Source organism: Aedes albopictus, chromosome 2 (genome assembly GCF_035046485.1).
Source record: "Aedes albopictus strain Foshan chromosome 2, AalbF5, whole genome shotgun sequence".
NCBI lineage: Eukaryota > Metazoa > Arthropoda > Insecta > Diptera > Culicidae > Aedes > Aedes albopictus.
The window spans coordinates 178667657-178688052 of record NC_085137.1 but is presented as its reverse complement, the minus strand read 5'-3'; the positions used below and the strand labels follow the sequence as shown (position 1 = coordinate 178688052).

General features: G+C 40.9%; 2 protein-coding genes across 5 annotated transcripts in view; both read left to right on the top strand.

Moving 5' to 3' along the window:
- LOC109621277 (synaptotagmin-2) overlaps window positions 1-4281 on the top strand; it is a 135158-nt gene extending 130877 nt beyond the window's left edge. For all 3 annotated transcript variants that reach the window (XM_029859382.2, XM_020077274.3, XM_029859379.2), the window contains exons 6-7: window positions 2972-3162; window positions 3229-4281. In XM_029859382.2, the coding sequence (XP_029715242.2) occupies window positions 2972-3162; window positions 3229-3696 (659 nt within the window). In that variant the 3' untranslated portion in view covers window positions 3697-4281. The remainder of the gene's footprint in view (window positions 1-2971; window positions 3163-3228) is intronic.
- LOC109397554 (serine/threonine-protein phosphatase 2A activator) overlaps window positions 1-20396 on the top strand; it is a 205608-nt gene that overhangs the window by 171681 nt on the left and 13531 nt on the right. The window lies entirely within an intron of this gene.

Genomic DNA, 20396 nt, shown 5'->3' with positions numbered 1-20396 from the left:
CGTTCAAATCCACTCTGATTGCTAACACCCTATTGAACCATTACCCTTAAATCTGACAAGCTATGAAATAGAATGAGTTAAGCGCCTGTACATAAGTCAGTTAATCAAACAAGGAATATTAGTATTAAAGCGAAGATACAATGAAGCAACGCCCCGAACCTCGAGAGCACAAACCCCAAGAACCAAATGACAGGCTGCGCGAACAGTCGATCGACTGGCCACCACCAGTGAATAACCAATCGAGCAAACCCTCCAGCACAAACCACCACCAGCTCTCCCGATCTGCGTCCAACAAAACCGAGGCACAGCCCAGCCATAGCTTCACTTTAAAACCAAAATCTAGATTGCAGAGCACAATACTTCCCAAGTAACCACGTAGCTCGGGCCGCAAATCACGCACAACACGTCACAAATAAGACAAACACTACCCCGCCCGTACAACCGAAACCGATCTAGGGTAGAGAAGGATCTCTTTCCACTCCAACCCGGACTCAACTGCACCCACAGGGTAGCGTACCCCACACACACTGCACTCATGCATCCATCAAGACCTGAGCCGCACGGTCACCTGGGTTGCTTCTATCTGCATGACCTCACCCAACACGTAACGCAGAGTTTAATTCCTTCTCTTGCATTACAAAGCAGTCCCTCTTCCAAAAGTTTGTGCGTGGTATAAATGAGATTATAAAGCTGAAGAAATCGTCACCAACACAACCGCCAACAATGAGCACTCAATGTTGTCGGCAGAATCAATGACGACCCCCTCAGTCCCAAACTCAATTATCCTACACTACCCAAGTAACCACAATGCTGAAGCCGTACGGTCTTTATGTACGAAGTACATAAAGACCTACCCGCACCGCCTAAACAAACCACAGTACATACTGAGATATAATGTTTTAAAAATGTGTTCAAACGTTTTACATATTAGTTTTTCTAAAAGCTCTATAACTTTCAGAAAACTTATTCGATCTCGCTCAAGATTTTACCAATGGAGCTTTAATATATGATTCATGATTGGTCAAAATTTCAGCGTTTTTGATTGACGTCTAAAAAAGTTATGAACATTTGAATGAAAAATTATTTTGACCATAGAAATGCTGTACGGACAATTGGCTTCTTTAGTGACGTTGCGGTTTTCCCATATTCTGAATCTGCATGCCAAACTGATCCGAAATCCAAATTTTTATGAATTTTGGTACCCGCGAACCTATTTAAAAATCAATTTGAAGTTTGTATGGGAGCGATTTATCAAATCACCCCTCGTCGCATTTTGTACTGGGCGGAGCTGTCAAGCAGTTGCCCAGCTGTCAAAAGGTGATTTCAAAAAATCTCTTTGAAATTGATTTTGGATGCCAAAATAAAGTTTTAAAAATCTGAACAAAATCATAGTAGCTCAGGAAAATGTGCTTTTTTGAATAAAATAAAAAAAAACAATACATTTTTCAAAATTTTTAAAACCCAATTGTTTGATACACTGTAATATTCTTCATAAAATTCTCCATAAATTCCATCTAAAACATACTCAGGAATTCCTTCAGTAATATCACTAAAGACTCCTTCAGTAGTTTAAGGATTTTTCAGTAAAAGATTACCTAAAAAATACGATTTTTTTTATTTTCAGAATTTTCAAAGAATTTTCAGCGATTCCTTCGGATATTCTTCCAAGGGTCCCCTAGGATTCCCTTGGGAAATTTCGTCAAGGGTTACCGAAGTAATGTCTAGAAGGTTTCTTTTTGTAATTTCTTTCAGAAATATCTCCTCAGATTCCTTCAGAAATTCCTCCAATAGTTTTTTGAGATATTCCTCCACAGATATTTACAGAAGTATTCCATGAAATTACATGAAAAGTATTGAAGTAATTTTTCTAGGTTTACCTGGAGGAATTTCATAGGAATGTCAAAAAATTTCCTGATAAGATTCAATTTCATTGAAACAATTTCAGAAACAATCGTTGGAGGAGCTCCTGGAGGAACTTCTGATATGGCTTTGGAGGAATTTCTAGAAGAATTTTATGAGTATTTTTTGGAGAAACAGAAGGAAAAAAATCATGGAGAAATTTCTGAGAAAATTCCTGAAAGGATTTCTAGAGAAATTTCTGAATATAATCTCAAAGAAGAAATATTCTTCGAGAATACGTTCAGAAATTGCAGGTACTGGAAGAATTCTTGAATAAATCTGGGGATGTTTTGGAACAAACCCTGGAAGAACTCCTGGAGATATTTCTGGATAAGTTTCTTGTAAAATATCTGAAAGGTATTAGTATAGAAAATACCCTGAAACAATTGCCCTAGAGGAAAGATGTTCTATGTCAATAAATAAATCCTTATATGATTTCTAAAGGAGCTAATGAAATAATTTCTGAAGGGTGAAGGAATTTCTAAAGGGTCACCGGAAAAAAAAATTAAAAAATCCATGAAGAAAGGTTTCTATAAATCCTTAGAGAAGTTTCCGAAATAACTGAGGATCCCAATCGAAGAAATGCTACTCTAAAGAATTATCGTCCTGATTAAGAAAATTCATCCAAATAAGGCACATTTTTTTATTAAGTTAATTCCTTAAGGGCATACCGGTATATGGGGCGCTGGAATTTGAAATCCTTGAATAACCAGCTCTGATTTTGCCATGACAGCACTGGCCTAAGATAAGTTTTTTTTTTTTAAAGAATGCCATTCGAAGAGACGTGCGACATTGTGAATTTTTATCTAGAGGAATCTTTTATGAATTTCCTAGAGAACGCCCTCATGGATTCTCTCTAAAATCTATAGCATTGTGAGGATTGAAGAAAAACTAGAAAGTAGCAATTCACTAAAATAAAAAAAAATAAAAAGAGCTAACGTCGATTACGCCGCAACTGCTACAAATTATTATATTCAAACGCCGCCGCCGGTGAAATCTGCTTCGGCGCACACGTCTAATCGGAACTACTCTTTTCTAAAATAACGTACCCTTGCGATCTTATCTGTTTCAGTGTTCGACGAAGACTTTGTCTTCGAAGTTCGACCGGCCACCATCGGCCGCCGTACGCTTGAAGTGCTGTTGTTTGACTTTGATGCCTATTCCCGCCACGTGGTCATCGGTGGAGCACAACTTGCGCTGGCGCATGTTGATCTTTCCGATCGTTTGGATATCTGGCGACCGTTGGGACCCTGCACCGAAACTGTAATTGTTCAACTCTCTTCAAGACTAAATATATGTTAACAAGCGTTTTGCTCCACCCACTTTCAGGACTCAAAACAGGACCTTGGTGACGTCATGGTTTCCCTATCATATCTTCCCTCAGTCGAGAAGCTAACCGTAGTCATTATAAAGGCAAGAAATTTACGTATCGTTGATGAAACCCGGGGCTCATCGGATCCGTACGTGAAAATATCGCTGCACAACCTGGATGGAAAGCGTCTCAAAAAGCGTAAAACAACCGTAGCCAGAAATACGGTTGCACCCGTTTACAATGAAGCACTGACCTTTGACATAGCCAAGGAGACGCTTAAAAATTGTTCCATCGAGTTGCAGGTTCGTCACGATAGTCTGCTGGGCAAGAACGAAGTGCTCGGATGCGCTACCATCGGAAATGGACCGGATGTCAGACCGGAGGATCGAGCTTTCTTCGACGAACTGTTTCGCAATCGGTCTGCCACAGCTCAATGGATTGCACTCTCCGATTGGAAGGCAGCCAAATCAGCGGCAGGCAAATGAATGGAGATGCCGTGTTTCACTCAGTATAGCTACAACTTCTAAAGCAAACGTCCAATGTACCTTAATCTATTGCTAGTTGTTAATCGTAGGACAGCAATCCAGAAATTTATTGCATTGTTGAATGTTTCCAAACGTTGCTGTATCTATTGATGTTGTATGTCTGTTGTGAGCAGAAGATGATGATAAAAGGCCCCACTCTTCTTTAAGTTCGATATCATGAGTAACGATATTTACTGTAGATTATACATTCTAAACTTATACACCACCCTTAGTGTATACTGTAGCATGATTCCTATTTAAAAAGAATTATTTACTTTTAACTTTCCGACTTTGTACAGCGCATCAAAGCTATTGAAAAGACCTCAAAACTATGATGTAGAATATTACAATTTAGACACACCAAGGAATGCAAGGGATAAACAAATGGAAAGGTTTTATCGATTTGTGGCAGTACTATCTAATCCAAAATATAAGATTAGCTGCGTCTAAAACATACGTAGAATATCACAACACAAATACATATACAAATTATGATGATATCTCTGAATATTTATCTAGTGTTATTAAAGTGCAAATATATACCAATGGTGAGTTGTTTCAGAATCCGAAAAATCTTGACATCTTGGATGGCGATTCTAATGTCGTTTTCGTTTTTGATTCAGTTCCAACCTGAATCAGATCACAGTTGCAACCCCAACCCGATTCAGGTTCGTTTGTGTGGAAACTGATTTGACGTTTGTTTGTTTTTTACATTTTCCACCGAACCCAAGGTTTAAAAACGAATTTGACATAAGACGAATAAGATCAGATCTTCAGGATTATAACACTTGCTGAGAGCTACAAGGAATGAATACGCGTATCTCGTTTTAATATTTACAATAACCCTAAGACACTGACCAAAAACTCTGTCAAACCTTCTGCTTCCCATGATAGCATGGAACAAAAATCTAATTCTCGTTCCAGAAAAGTTTTCGGATTCCAATTGAGTTCATGCCAATTGAGTTTGTGCAAAGTTCCAGCACAAAAGGTGAAACTATATTTTAAAGCAAGCCGTCCAAAGTTTTCATTGGATTTACTATGGGAAATATTGAACTAACAGAAAAAGAACAGACGTCGCCCCTCGTCTCTTTCATGGGGAAATGCTTTGTGGCATCCTAGAGAAAAATACCGAAGGAATTATGTTTTGAAAAAAAAAATACAATTACAATTTTCAGAAGAATAAAATCCTGAAAATAATTTCTGGAGGAATCCTAAACAGAATTCATGGAGAAATCTCAGAAGAATCTCCTGGGGGATTTCCGCAAGGAAACCCAGAAGAAATACCTGGAGGAACCCTAGATGTAATGTCTGGAAAACCCCCAGAAGGAATTTTTGAAGCAATCCCTTAAGAAACTCCTGGAGAAGTCATGGAAGCGGGTTTTGGAGAAATCCGGGAAAATCCAGGATTTTTTTCATAGCTTGCTGCAGTGATTCCATCATGGATTCCTCCAGAGATTGCTTCAAGAATTCATCTAGGGTTTTAATCAAACATTTCTTCGGGGTTTTCTCCTGGGGCATCTTTAGAGGTCCTCCAGTGATTGCTCATATGTTTTAACGTGTTTTCCTTTATGAATTTTTCCAGAGATCCTTTACGATTTAAGGCGAAACTGGAAGCATTTTCTCATTTTTTTGGTTTTTGATTTTTCATTAACTAACAAAGCAATATTTTCAAAATCGGTTTTCGTGCACATGTAGAGTATGGATCAAGGTATCTTCTGAATTTTTTTGAGGTGGAAAATGTTTTCCATTTTTGCAAAAAACATTTTTTTGTGAAATTTCGTTCAAAAATGGTTTCTGCAAAAACGAAATACATTTTCCACTACATAAAAAATTCAGGAGATACCTTGATCCATACTCTACATGTGCACGAAAACCGATTTTGAAAATATTGCTTCGTTATTGAATAAAAAATCCAAAACCAAAAAGTGAGGAAATGCTTCCAGTTTCGCCTTAAGATATTTCAGCAGATATTCCTTCAGATATACATATCTTCAGAGATATCTCCTTATATTACTTCCAGAATTTCGCTAGAGATTGCATTAATTTGCAGAAATGCCTTTCATTTTATTTTTTTTCAAAAAAAAATACTAGTAGAGATTATTCAAAAATTAATCCATGAATTGGGGTGAAGCGGACCTGGTGTGATGGTTAGAAATTCCACTTGGGTTTGCTTTCGAGATTCCTCCTGGGGTTTCTTTACGAGCTCCTCCAGGGACTTTTTTAGGAACTCTGCTAGAGGGATTCCTTCAAGAGCTCCTCTACATACTGTTTTAAGGATTCCTTAAGGATTTCCTCAGGAATTTCAGTGATATCTTCAGTACTTTCTACTGGGGTTTCTTCAGAAATTCATCCTGGAATTCCCTCAGGCTTTTCTCCTTAAAAGACGCGGACACGTTCAATGCTTCCAGTGAGCTTTTCGCTCTTTTAAGGAAGCACGACACTAGACAACGGACTAGCATGCAACGCCCAGTGGCACAGCCGAAAACTTTTCCTGACAGCTGCGGCGGGAATCGAACCCGCGCTCCTCAGCACGATGCGACTAAGAGCTTGGTGACCCTAGCCGCACGACCACGGAGCCGCACAAATCCTTGAAATCCTTCAGGAATTCTTCCTGGGATTCCTCCTGGTATTCCTCAAGGGATTACTCTAGAAATTACAACAGGAATTCTTCCAGAGATTTCTTCATTGAGATATACAGGGGATAGACAAAATGATCGGGACAGGCAAAATTTTCACTTTTCAAAAAATGTTCAACTAGCTGTAATTTTTCGAAAAGTGCTTCGAATATTCTCAAATTTTTACTGTTAGTTCATCAACTATTTGTATATCAGTGGTCCAAAATTGGGAAAGATCGGGCCATTCTTCGCGAAGTTATAAAGATTATTGGAAAAGGTAAAATTATTCGATAGCCAACTTTGTGCTGTTATATCTCCAGATTAAAGGAACCGATTGCAATGAAATTTTGACCATTCATGACTTATATAATGAGCTATGAAAACCCGTTGACTTAACTTAATATTCTTAACACGGAAGAAAATTATAACGATTAGATTATTTTTCTAATAAAATACCAAATTATCCAAAACTTCAACATCGTTTCAAAATTCAAGATGTGAGGACTGTATCGTTAATTATGAGTAGACCTTAAAATTGCTGTATTTCATAATGTTTTATTTATTTTGTAAATTAAATTCAATTACATTGTTCATTGACCATCAGAAAAGCCCATGACATGATTGTATATTTAATTTTTCGTGGATCTTGCCACCTCTCGCACTTTCTTCTTGGCGTGCTTCATAAGGTTTTGGACAGCCGTTCCGACGATGGTTTTGCATACGTTGGCCCAGTTTTTCTTAAATTTTGTGACGTCCTCTGCTCCTATATCCTTTTTCCGTAGTTTCCCTTTCATCAAAGTTAACTATTTCTCAATGGGCCTTATTTGCGGGCAATTTAGTGGATTCATTGCCTTTTCCACAAATTGAACATTGTTTACTTCATACCTGTCAAAGGTATCACGCGCATAGTGGCAGGATGCCAAATCCGGCCAAAGTAATGTAGGACCTTTGTGCTTTCAGATGAGTGGCAGAATATGTTTCTGGAGACATTCCTTCCGGTATATTTCGACGTTCATACCTGGGACGGTGTGGAAAGGTGACGATTTCATACCACATTGACAAATTGCTTGCCTAACCAACACATTTTCCCATTTTTTCGCAAAAAAAACGATTTCTCCTAATTCGTAACATCCGTGCCATGCTTAACAGTGAAAATCCGTACTCCTGGAAATACCTTGTAGTCCAATTTGGCATACGTTTCATCATCCATGAATATGCACATGCAATTTTTGCTCAAAACATCGTCGTACAGCTTCCAAGCCTGGGTTTTCACATAATCCGCCAGAATTTGACTGCGTTTTGGACATTTCTGTTTTCGGTAGGTCTTCAGGGAATTACGCTCCTTGGCGCGTTTCACACTTTTTTGCTTAATCTCTAATGGATACCTCCTATTTTCCTTCAACGATTTTGCAAGTTTTGCTGTCCAAATTTGACTTGGACGCACCTGTTTTTTGCCGCGTTCGGGTAAGTCTTTCAGTGTGTTATGCATACCGAATCGTTTGATAGCATTTTGGACAAAAAAAACCCTAACACATTCAATTTTTGCTAATTTTCTTAGCGATGATCATTTTTCCTTGCAGTGCCTGGTCACAATCGATTTTCGCTTCTCCTCCGTAAACCCTCGCATTGTTCCACTTGAGGAAAAACTTTAACTTTTAATGAAGGTTATCGTTTGTTTACAACGTTAGCAACGCATAGACACAAAGCAGTTAACAAAATAAGCATAATACAGAGCCTCAAAGGTGTACTCATAATTAACGATACAGTCCTTAAATTATAGTTCATTTAATTTCCCTCTAATTGACTCATATATAAATGTGTTCTAAAGGAAAGTAACAACATAGCCGCCAATAAGTTGGAAAAGTAGTGGAATGCATATTAAAAATAGACCAATTTGCTAAAAAATCGTGAAAAAAATAAAATTGCTATAACTTCTTCTCTTGTTGAAAATTTCAAGTTAAGTATTGAGAATATTCGAAGCACTGTTCGAAAAGTTACAGCTAGTTGAACATTTTTTGAAATGTGAAAATTTTGCCTGTCCCGATCATTTTGTCTATCCCATGTATACCTCAAGGAATTCCTTTAGAGATTCATCCAGGAATTCTTCCATTGATTCCTCCAGGAATTTCTGCAGAGCTTTCTCCTGAAAGTGCCTCAGTGATTAGTCAAGGAAATCCTCCAGGAATTCCTCCACGGATTCCACATAGAATTCATGCAGGGATTCCTTCAGCAATTCCTCTAAACATTCCTCCAGGAATTTCTCCAGGGGTTCCTCCGGGCATTTCTTCAGGTATTCCTCTATGGAATCCTCCAGGGATTGCTCTATGAATTCCTCCAGGAATTCTTTAAGGAATATTTTCAGGCATTCCTCCAAGGATATCTCCATGGATTTATATAGGTATTCCTTCTGGTGAATATATAACGAAGCCACACCTCGAATTTTCAAGAGCACAAATCTGAAGAAGCAAATGCCGGTTTGCTCTGAAAAGTTGATCGATTGGTTATCCACTGGTGGTGACCAAACGATCAACTTTTCAGCGAAAACCAACTTCCGGTTCTTCAGATTTGTGCTCTTGAAAATTCGAGGTGTGGCTTCGTCATATCTTCACCTTCAGAAATTACCCCAGGAATTCGTTACGGAATTTATCCAGGAATTATTCCAGGTATTCCTCCAGGCATTCCACCAGGATTTCTCCAGGGACTCCTCCAGGTATCCCACCAAGAAATCCTCCAGAAAGTTACCCCAGTATTTCTTCAGTAATTTCTCCAAGAATTTCTCCAAGAATTGATCCAGGAATTTCTCCAAGGATTCTTTCGGAAATTTTTACAGCAATTCCTCCAGGAATTTCCATAGGAAATCCCCCAGGGATTCCTTCAGAAAATATTTCATGAAATACCTTTGGAGTTACTCCAGGATTTTTTTCAGGAATTCTTTCATTTATTTATTTAGGATTTTCTCCTGCAAAGATTCTTCCAGGCATTCCTACAGGGATTCCCATAAGGATTCTTCCAGAGATTCCTCCAGGAATTCCTCCAATAATTCCTCCAGGAATTTCTTTAGAGATTCCTCCAGGAACTCTTCCAGGAATAGTTCCAAGGAATTTCCCCAAAAATTTTTCTAGGGATTTCTCCAGGAGTTCCTCCTGGGATTCCGCCAGGAATTTGTCCAGAAGTTACTCCAAGCATTCGTCCAGAGGTTCCTCCAGAAATTGCTTCAGGGAATCCTTCCAGAATTTCCTCCAGGGATTCTTCCAAGAATTTAACCAGAAGTTTCTCTAGGCATATCTCCAGAAATTCCTAGAGAAATTTCTGCAGAAATTGAATTCCTCTAGAGAATCCTCCAAGAATTCATCCAAGGATTCATTCAGGAATTTTTCCAAGGTTTGCTCTCCGAGAATTTCTCCAGGATATCCTCCAGATATTCCAGGAATTCCTTTAGAAATTGCAGGAATTCTTTTAGGAATTCATCCACGAACTTATCCAGGAGGTCCTCAGGGATTTCTTCGGGAAATCTTTCAGAGATCCCTCCCAGATTTCCTCTAGAGATTTCACCAGGGAATTGTTCAGAAATTGATCCACGAATTTCTCCAGGGATGCCTCCAGGAAATCCTCCAGTTATGCATCCAAGAATTCCTCTGACGATTTCTCCAGGGGTTCCACCAGGGATTTGTCCAGAACTTTCTCCAGAGATTTCTTTAGGAATTGCTTCAGGGATGTCTTCAGGAAAACAAGGACTACGATTGGAAACTTGGAACGTGGAATTGCAAGTCACTAGGTTTCGCAGGATGTGACAGGATAATCTACGACGAACTACATCCCCGCAACTTCGACATCGTGGCGTTGCAGGAACTTTGTTGAACTGGACAGAAAGTGTGGAAAACCGGGCATCGAGCGGCTACTTTCTCCAAAGCTGTGGCACCACCAATGAACTGGGAACAGAATTTATAGTTTTAGGCAAGATGCGACAAAGTGTTGTGGCATACCAGTTTAGCACCCTATGCGCAGAGATGCGAATCGTCAGCATTCGCGCATCATCGAACACTGCGACCCAACCGCGACAACAATATTCGCGCTCCATCAGACATCGCGACGTCGCGACGCGCACGTCGTCGGTCGTCAGCGACACGAAGACTCGAGCCGGTCGGACAGGAGAGACCGCGCCGCCGACGATCGCCCTCTTTCGCATCGCAGCAACCGGGCGGCAAGCACGGGTCATCCAAAACAGGCTGCAGCTAGGGCTGCAGGCAATTTTGCGGCAATCGGCCGAAACTGTAGTGCGGAAATTTACAAGTGCGATCGGGTGGCAGCCGTTCAACGCAAGGATGTTGAGAGTTAAGGGCCGTTTCTTCAAATACAGCATCATCAACGTCCACTGCCCGCACGAAGGGAGACCTGATGACGAGAAAAAAGCGTTCTACGCGCAGTTAGAGCAAACATACGATGGTTGCTCGCCGCGTGAAGTGAAAATCGTTGTCGGCGACATGAACGCGCAGGTAGGAAGGGAGGAAATGTACAGACCGGTAATCGGGCGAAACAGCCTGCACGCCATATCGAATTATAACGGCCAGCGAAGCGTAAACTTTGAAGCCTCCCGTGGTATGGTGGTCCGAAGCACCTTCTTCCCTCGTAAAGATATCCACAAAGCCACCTGGAGATCAACATCGAGCAGCTGCGTAACAAAGAAAAGGCCCAAAACTACACGCAGCAGCTAGCAGTGGCCCTACCAACGGAAGAGCAGCTTGACGCAGTTACACTTGAAGATGTCTGGAAGGACGTCCGATCCGCCTTCGGCTGCAGTACTAGACTCCGAATCACAGAAACGACTAGTACGACGGCGAATGTGGACAGTTGAAAAACGATAAGAATGCAGCATATGGATTGATTTATCTTTATTAAAGAGACTTTTAGCCGTTGGCTAATGCAGCATAGGCGAGAATGCTGCAACACCGTACGAGAGCGAATGAGGCACGTTATAGACAGGCACAGAGCAGGCAGAACTCAGTCTTACGGATGAAGAAGCGCCAGCAGGAAGAACGAGATCGCGAAGCGATGGAAGAGCTGTAGCGCGCTAAGGGCCGAGATAATCACGGGAATATTCTCACGAGCGAGTGTGAGGTGGTCGAGAGATGGCGGCAGGAGAAGGAGGTTGGCCGGTTGAAAAACAACAAAGCCGCTAGAGCAGATCGAATACCAATCGAGCTTCTAAAATACGGTGGAGAAGCACTAGTGAGAGCACTACAGTGGATTATTACCAAGATTTGGGAGGAGGAAGTATTACAGGAGGAATGGATGGAAGGTATCGTGTGTCCCATCTACAAAAAGGGCGACAAGTTGAATTGCGAGAACCACCGCGCGATCACACTACTGAGCGCTGCCTACAAGATACTCTCTCAAATTTTATGCCGGCGTCTGTCACCGATTGCAAGACAGCTCGTGGGGCAATATCAGGCTGGATTCATGGGTGAACGCGCTACAACGGACCAAATGTTCGCCATCCACCAGATGTTGCAGAAATGCCGCGAATACAACGTGCCCACACATCACTTGTTCATCAATTTCAAATCGGCGTATGATACAATCGATCGAGAACAGCTATGGCAGATTATGCACAAATACGGATTCCCGGATAAACTGATACGATTGATCAAGGCGACGATGGATCGAGTGATGTGCGTAGTTCGAGTATCAGGGACACTCTAGAGTCCCTTAGAATCTCGCAGAGGGCTACGGCAAGGTGATGGTCTTACGTGCTTGCTGTTTAGCATTGCTTTAGAGGGTATAATTAGGAGAGCGGGTATAAACACGAGTCGAACGATTTTCACGAAACCCTGCCAGCTGCTTGGTTTCGCTGATGATTTCGATATTATTGCTCGTAAATTTGAAACGATGGCGGAAACGTACATCCGACTAAAGAGTGAAGCCAGGCGAATCGGATTGGTCAATAATGTGTCAAAGACAAAGTACATGATGACAAAGCGCTCCAGGGAGGATTCGCCGCGCCCGCCACCTCGAATTTATATCGACGGTGATGAAATCGAGGTGGTTGAAGAATTCGTGTACTTGGGCTCACTGGTGACCGCCGACAACGACAGCAGCAGAGAAATTCAGAGACGTATTGTGGCAGGAAATCGTGCTTACTTTGAACTCCGCAGAACTCTACGATCGAATAAAGTTCGCCGTAACACGAAGTTAACTATCAACAAAACGCTGATTAGACCGGTAGTCCTCTAAAATCGGGAGGCTACGGTGGGCGGGTCACGTCATCTGGATGTCGTATAGCCACCGACGAACCGACGTGACAGCTAGAACAAATAAATTCAAATTTGTTGTCTCCGACGCCATGATGAAAAATAGCCGAACACAACTGCCACCTCTATAATGGCTCGCGTTGTTTCGATAGCTTGACACCAAACCTCCGTGTGTTCATATAGGAAAAGGTTCGTGTCTGCGCTGATTTGACAGAAGCGTTCGCTCGCTTCGCTGGCCGACCGTTAAATTTAGGGGGGACACTTTTGAAACACCACTGTCACGTCGATTCGTCGGTGGTATAGCAACCCGACTAAAATGGTTCTCGAGAGTCATCCGACCGGTATAAGAAAACGTGGTGCGCAGCGAGCTAGATGGGTCGATCAGGTGGAGGACGATCTGCGGACCCTTCGCAGAGTGCAGAACTGGAGACACAAAGCCATGGACCGAGTAGAATTGAGACGGCTACTATGTACAGCAGAGGCCACTCAGACCTTAGCCTGACCGGTAAGGTATGGTATGTCTTCAGGAATTCTTCCAGGGATTGCTCCAAAAAAATCCTCTAGAGATTCCCACAAGATATACTCCAGGCATACCTGCAGGAATTCCCCTTTGGATTTCTCCAGGAATTCATCCAGAGATTGTTCAGGGAGTTCTTTCAGGCATTGCTGCAGTAATTCCTGTAGTGATTTCTTCTTTTCAAAAAAATATTCAGATGATCGTTCACAAATTTCAGAAATCCGTCCATCATCTGAAATTCTGGAGTACCGTAAACTGGGGTATAGTTGATCAGTGGAGTAAACCTGATCACTCCCCAAGTAACCACGAAGCCGTATATAAGTGCACCAATTTTGCCATATATTGATAATTAAAATTGTGAATATAATGCTGCATTACTTTAAACACCTCATTAAAGTAATATTAAAGTCGAAAAGGGCCCCACTAAAACCCAAATAGTGCCACATATTGCAGCACGCTGACAGCCCTTGCTAAAGTAACATAAATGCATGTGCTGTACATTTGCATTTGCACATGCTTGATACGTGCAACTAGAAAAACCAAAACAAAAATCTATTTTTGGCACCGGTTTCGTTATCGACGGTACTGATGCCCACGTGAATGTTTTGACCATTATTTTTTTGTCGCCGGGTCGGGAGTCGAACCAGAAGTGTTGAAGACCGCTAGATGAGTTCCATACGCGGTGGTGCCTTGGACCGTTTCTGCTGCAGTGATAACAACAGATATTTCATTAACTTAAAGGAAACTGTTCTTCTGTCTCAATCCTTGCAGTAGAGGGCAAAACGACTATGTCATATGTAATAGAATACAGTAATTTATCACAATCTGATAAATCACTGATAAATACATAATGCATTTTCGAAGATATTTAATCAATATAAGAAAATGAAAAGCACGATTAAAACACCCTTCGCTTCGCATACTGCTCATATGCTAATTGTGGTTTCCATCATTATTGGCATGTGATAGCAGCCTACAGAAAAGAGAGAAGGTCATCTTTAAAAAGGTTTTGCTGTCGTCGATCGGTGGCTCAAACGGGGATTAAGTTGGCCGGGAGTCGAACCAGAAACGTTAAAGACCGCTTGAGTTGACCGTAAAGTTGTTCAATCTTCTTGATTTCATTTGTTTACCATTAGAGTCAAGCTTTTATCACAGACAAACAGACGTAACTCTTAGAGGAAATTCATCAAAAACTTTTGCCCGGTGTCATTTTCATGAGCACACTGCCACCTGTTGGTAGAACCGCGCGCGACACTGGCGGCCATGATGGATTTCGATTTGACGTTTTGCTGACACGCACACTACTACACAAATTGCCTGTAATTTTCGTTTGCATCATTCAGCAACGTGTACACTGGCAAACGTCAAAGCGATCGAACACTAGCGCATCTGGTGGACCGATCGCGCAAATCAAATAAAATTTAAATTGATCGTTAAATGCATGTGCCAAGTCGTTTTTATGAGTGTTACGTCTGTTTGTCTGTGCTTTTATAATTGTATTATTAGAGCAAACTTTGCTAGTTTGTGCATTGCATTTGTTCAGTTTTTGCAGTGTTGAATTATTGAAGTATCTTATATCACCATTTAATGAACCCTAATGTAAAGAAAAATGCAATGCATCATTACATTGATAATGCCAATCTAAAGGATTATTGCATGACAAGTGTGGAATTACTGCATTTCGCATTGTAAAGGTTGATATTCAGTCTAATTCGTGCAATGATATAATGCTTGTGGTTACTTCCCAAGTAACAGAACTAGCTGAATAACAATTTCTTAAGCTTAAGTTTGCTTAAGGACAAGGTATTTGGAGTACATAGCTCAAAATTTCTAGAGCACCGTTTTTTAGAACCGTTGAACGGATTTGGATTAAAATGCATCATGCTGTTGACAACCACTGGACAATTAGCGTGATGCATTTTCATTCAAATCCCTTCAACGGTTCTAAAAAACGGTGCTCTAGAAATTTTGAGCTATGTACTCCAAATACCTTGTCCTTAAGAGTTGTTTGTTCCACTTTTGTACAGCAAAAATGTTTGTTGGGTTGGGTCAATTACCCGCGGATATCGACTTTCAAGGAAGCAACAATTATATTTTAACCATTCGCAATCCAATGACGTAACAATGGAATCACAGACAAACAGACGTAACACTCATAAAAACGACTTGGCACATGCATTTAACGATCAATTTAAATTTTATTTGATTTGCGCGATCGGTCCACCAGATGCGCTAGTGTTCGATCGCTTTGACGTTTGCCAGTGTACACGTTGCTGAATGATGCAAACGAAAATTACAGGCAATTTGTGTAGTAGTGTGCGTGTCAGCAAAACGTCAAATCGAAATCCATCATGGCCGCCAGTGTCGCGCGCGGTTCTACCAACAGGTGGCAGTGTGCTCATGAAAATGACACCGGGCAAAAGTTTTTGATGAATTTCCTCTAAGAGTTACGTCTGTTTGTCTGTGATGGAATGGTAACATCCTTCAAAGTCGATATCTGTGAGTAATTGAGTGATCAGATTCACCCCACTGATCAACTACACCCCAGTTTACGGTATCATTTGAAAATGGCATGTGTACAAGCATTGGTAAACAATCAATGAGAGTATATTACAGGTGGGGAAGAAGAACAGATGGCTATGTATTAGTAAGCAAAGAAAAATGTAAACACAAATAGTGACGTCACTATTTGACACGCGTTCTTATGGGAGCTCGCTTTGCTTGTAGTAGTGACATGTTTTGCACCAAACACGGATCTCACGCACACGAAGTGTCTCTTCCACACCTTCATTAGACTCTCATTGGTAAACAATGACTTCGCACGTCGGTGCTGAGCCCCCAGAAACTTATCCACACAAACCAATATTGTGGATTTACCGGCTACTTTGTTCTACCGGTCGCTTCAGTATGGCCTCCGAAGTAGCCGTTTTATAAAAAGAGTAACTTAAAAATGAGCTTAAACATTTTTATTTAATGCGCTATTACTATTACTAGCCATTACTCAATGACATTCATTTTTTGGCAATTAGGTTGATTTTAATATGAAAACGGCTACTTTTTAACGGCTACTTAAGTAACCGGTGGAATACAAGTAGCCGGTAAATCCACAATAACGGATACTCGAGGCATCGCCGCAAAAACGAAAACGACATAAAATTCGTTTAAAAATCCAAATGAAGATTTACCAAGATGATATATTATCGTCGCACCACCAAATCGAAGTCGTCGCTAGAAGCACATGCGAAGTTGCAGCTGCGAAGTAAATTTGAATCTATTTTTTCTGTTGCGCATCATTAAGCTAATTAAGAGCAACAATATGCACTAATCCAAATTGAGTTGCGACATTTCTAAGTAGGTTAAAAATCAATTTTCGCACGTTCGGTCACTTCGTATTTTGACCAAAAGCATAATATTAATATGTGAATACAAAATAACAAGTTTTGTATGTTGGTCATAAAAAAGTTCGAGTTGTGATGAAAACCGCTAAAATATTTATCACATCAGTTGCAATGATTGTGATCTAGAGTGCGGGTCAATATCAAGTCGTTGCCTGTAGTCTATTTTATGAGGCTAGTCAAACGACAGAACTCAGCGCTCTGATGTTTACGTTTTCAATCGTCATCTGGTTGATGATGGTTAATGACTGCGCGCAAGTCAAGCGTAGTTTTTGAAACTGGCTAAAACCATAATAAGAAATTTTTATTTATTTTTTTTTTCGCTAGTTAACGAGTGAATCGCGACGAAAAAAATACCTGATTAATTATTGAGATTTGTATTGCTTCTACGACAGCTTTTGAACCTATTTTGGCTCAAATTTCTCATATCTCCAATTTGTTGAAAAAGTACCTTTTCAAAAATTACGCGATATTCCAGCGAAACAAACGTGCGTGGAATTCTGTCAGTTGACGCCGCTGCTGCGATCAGCTGTTTTGAAACGTCTCGTAAAATGGCTTATATTGAAAAGCCTGGAGTGGTAGTGATGATGGTTCAATACCAGTATTAAGGGATTTGCACAAAAGTGCACGCGGCCTATCGCTTCCGAAAGGTACAGCCGCGGTTTTCACTCCCTGTTTACTTCATCCTTATGAGAAATAACATTGCGGCGTTTCCTACGGTGCGGCTGTTCCTTTCGAAAACGATAGAACACGTGAACTTTTGTGCAAAGCCCTTTTTTGAAACATTTCGTAAACGACCGCGCGGTGTTTACGATTCAAGAAATCTGACAATAGTCATCTGACAAGACTGATATTGCGCAATAGAGTCCCTATAATTAGAGTCTGGCGGACTGTCACTTTCGACCGGAGCCAATCGAGCATGACGTCATAGTGTCCTCACCGATAAATGCTACACCGCGGGCCAGCTACAATGGGGAGCGGCGCGCGGCAGCGCGGCATCGGAAAATATTCAGCACATGGCGCTCCATATGAACGGCCACAATGAGCAGCTGCGGCAGACGCGGCATTGTACTAAAATGCCGCAAATATTCAGAATGTTGAAAAAGCGCGGCAAAGTTTGAGCGGCAAAGCACTGTTTGTGCACCATGTATTGATTCGATTGATTCCTACACGGAACCGCCAAACTACCCAAAATTGAGTTCTTTTGACGCAATCCCATAGTTCGGCCCAATAAGCCAAATTTGAGTAAATCGATTAAACTCACACTAGGTAAATTGCCTTCACCTCCAGCAAAAACATTTACTTAAGAGTAGGTAAATTCAACCCAAGACCCCCCCTCATTCAACCCAAATTTGAGTAAACCTGCATTTACCCAAAATTGGCTTATTGGGCTCAAGGACCCCCGTTGGGTAGATGCATCTCTGTTTGTTTTTGACAACATCGGTGAGGAAAAGAGGGAAAACAACCTAATTTTGGGTAACTAGTTTAATCGATATACTCAGCTTTGAGTAAAATCGACCCAAAAATTAGGTAGTTTGATTTCTCCGTGTATGGTCATTCTGGTGGACGTTTCGAAGCAAATAGTGATTTCGGCAGGTTGTTGGTGGGATATTCGTGGTATGTGGAAGTTTTTGTAAAACTATGCACCAGATTTTTTATGAGTTTTGTGTGAAATGTTGGTGGATCGGATATGGGATCCGTATTGGTGGCGATTTGGATAACATTTAGAAAGACTCTGGTGATCATGTTGTTTGAAATTTGGAAGATATCCGATGCAAATTAAGAAACTGCGTTGTGGAATCAGACAAGAAGTAGTATGATGCTAATCCGGGAGACTTCCAAAGATTTCTTTATGTGTACTGTGTTGGGTTTTAATGATCATGGTCCACATTTTGGTAAAATTAAAATATGAAAGGTCTATTGAATTTTCGTAGAGATGCGGAATGGGATGGAGAAGATTTATGAGATTCAACTAGGATTCGTAAATAGAATGCTATTGTTTTCTAGAAGCCAGCGAAGATTTTTCTTGAATTTCAACGAAGACTTTGTTAGTCATTCATTAAGAAATAACTCCAAAGATTTCTCAAAAGATTGAATTGTATATTTGAACAGAAGAATTTCGCCAAAGACTTATTTGGAACTTTTATCCACAGTTTCTTTATCTTAATAACTTCTTGGAAATCTCTAAAGCTGTATAGTTTTTTTTATTATTCTGCAGGAATTTTTTTTATGTATTTCGCAATGACGGCTCCAAAGAATTGTCCAGGAATTCCCCTATAGAAATAAATCTTCATGAATTATTCAAGGAATTCCTTTTTTAAAGTAAAATTTGTCAAGGGGTTTCACGATGAATTACTCCAGGAATTCCTCCAGGAATTGGTCTTGAAACTTCTCCAGGGACTGTTTCAGGAATTCCTCCAGAGATTCCTGCAGGGATTCATCCAAGAGTTTTTGCAGGGATTGCCCAAGGAATTTCTCTAAGGATTCATCAAGGAAGTCTTCTACGTATTCTTCAAGGAATTCCTACAAGGGTTCATCCGGGAATTCTTGCAAGGATTTCTCAAGAATTCTCTCCAGATATTCCTAAAGGTTACGTCAGGTATTTCTGTGAGGAATCACCCAGGAATACCTGTAGGAATTCGTGAGGGACTCCCTCAGAAATTCCCTAAGGGTTTCCTCAAGGAATTCTCCAAAAGATTTCTTTAAGTATTTTCCAAGGAATTCCTCCAGGCAGGCTTGTCCGCACTGAGCGCATGAAAATTCTGCTCTTTGGATTTACACCATCAAGCACATCATAAATTATAAATGTTTTCATCTTATCAGATAGAAGGATGTTGAAATATTATAAATGTCATTTCGAACTGTCAAAAAGCCGCACCGCAGAGCCACACGGAGCGCGCAAAGAGATTTTCACCCGGGTGAAAACACTCCAGTGAATTTCACTTTGAACGGCCCGTGCGGCGCTGCGGTGCGGTTTTTTGACAGTTCGAAATGACATTTACAATATTTCAACATCCTTCTATCTGATAAGATGAAAACATTTATAATTTATGATGTGCTTGATGGTGTAAATCCAAAGAGCAGAATTTTCATGCGCTCAGTGCGGACAAGCCTGCAGGAATACCCAAGGAATTCCTCCAGGAGTTCCCCAAAGGATTCCTCCAGGAATTTCTCAAGGGATTCCTTCACGAGTTCCCCAAGGGATTCCTGTAGGGATTCTTCCAGGAATTCCTCTAGAGATTCTTCCTGGAATTACCAAAGGAATTCTTCCAGGAATTCCTCAAGGGATTTCTCCAGTAATTTCTCCAGGGATTCCTCCATGAGTTCCTCTAGATATTCATCAAGGAATTCCTTCGGGGATTCCTCTGAAAATTCCATCGGGGACTCCTCCAGGAACTCCTCTAGGGATTCCTTTACGAATTTCTATAGGGTTTTCTCCAAAAATTCTTCAAGGGATTCCTCCAGTAAGTTCTCCAGGGATTCCTCCAGCAATTTCTCTAGGGATCTCCTCCGGGAATGCCTCTAGAGATTCTCCCAGGAATTCCTCTAGGGATTCCTCATTGAAATCTTCTAGGGATTCCTCCAGGATTTCTTCTAGGAATTCCTCCAGGAATTCCCCAAGGAATTCCTCCAGTTATTTCTGCAGGGATTTCATTAGGAATCACTCTAGGGATTCCACCAGGAATTCCTCAAGGGATTCCTCCAGCTATTCATCTGGGGATTCTTCCAGAAATTCCTCAAGATATTCATCCAGAAATTCCTTCGGGGATTCATCTAGAAATTTCATCGGAGATTCCTCAAGGAATTCTACTAGAGATTCTTCCAAGGATTCCTCTAGGGATTTTTCCAGAAATTTCTCTAGGGATTCCTCCAGGAATTCCTCTAG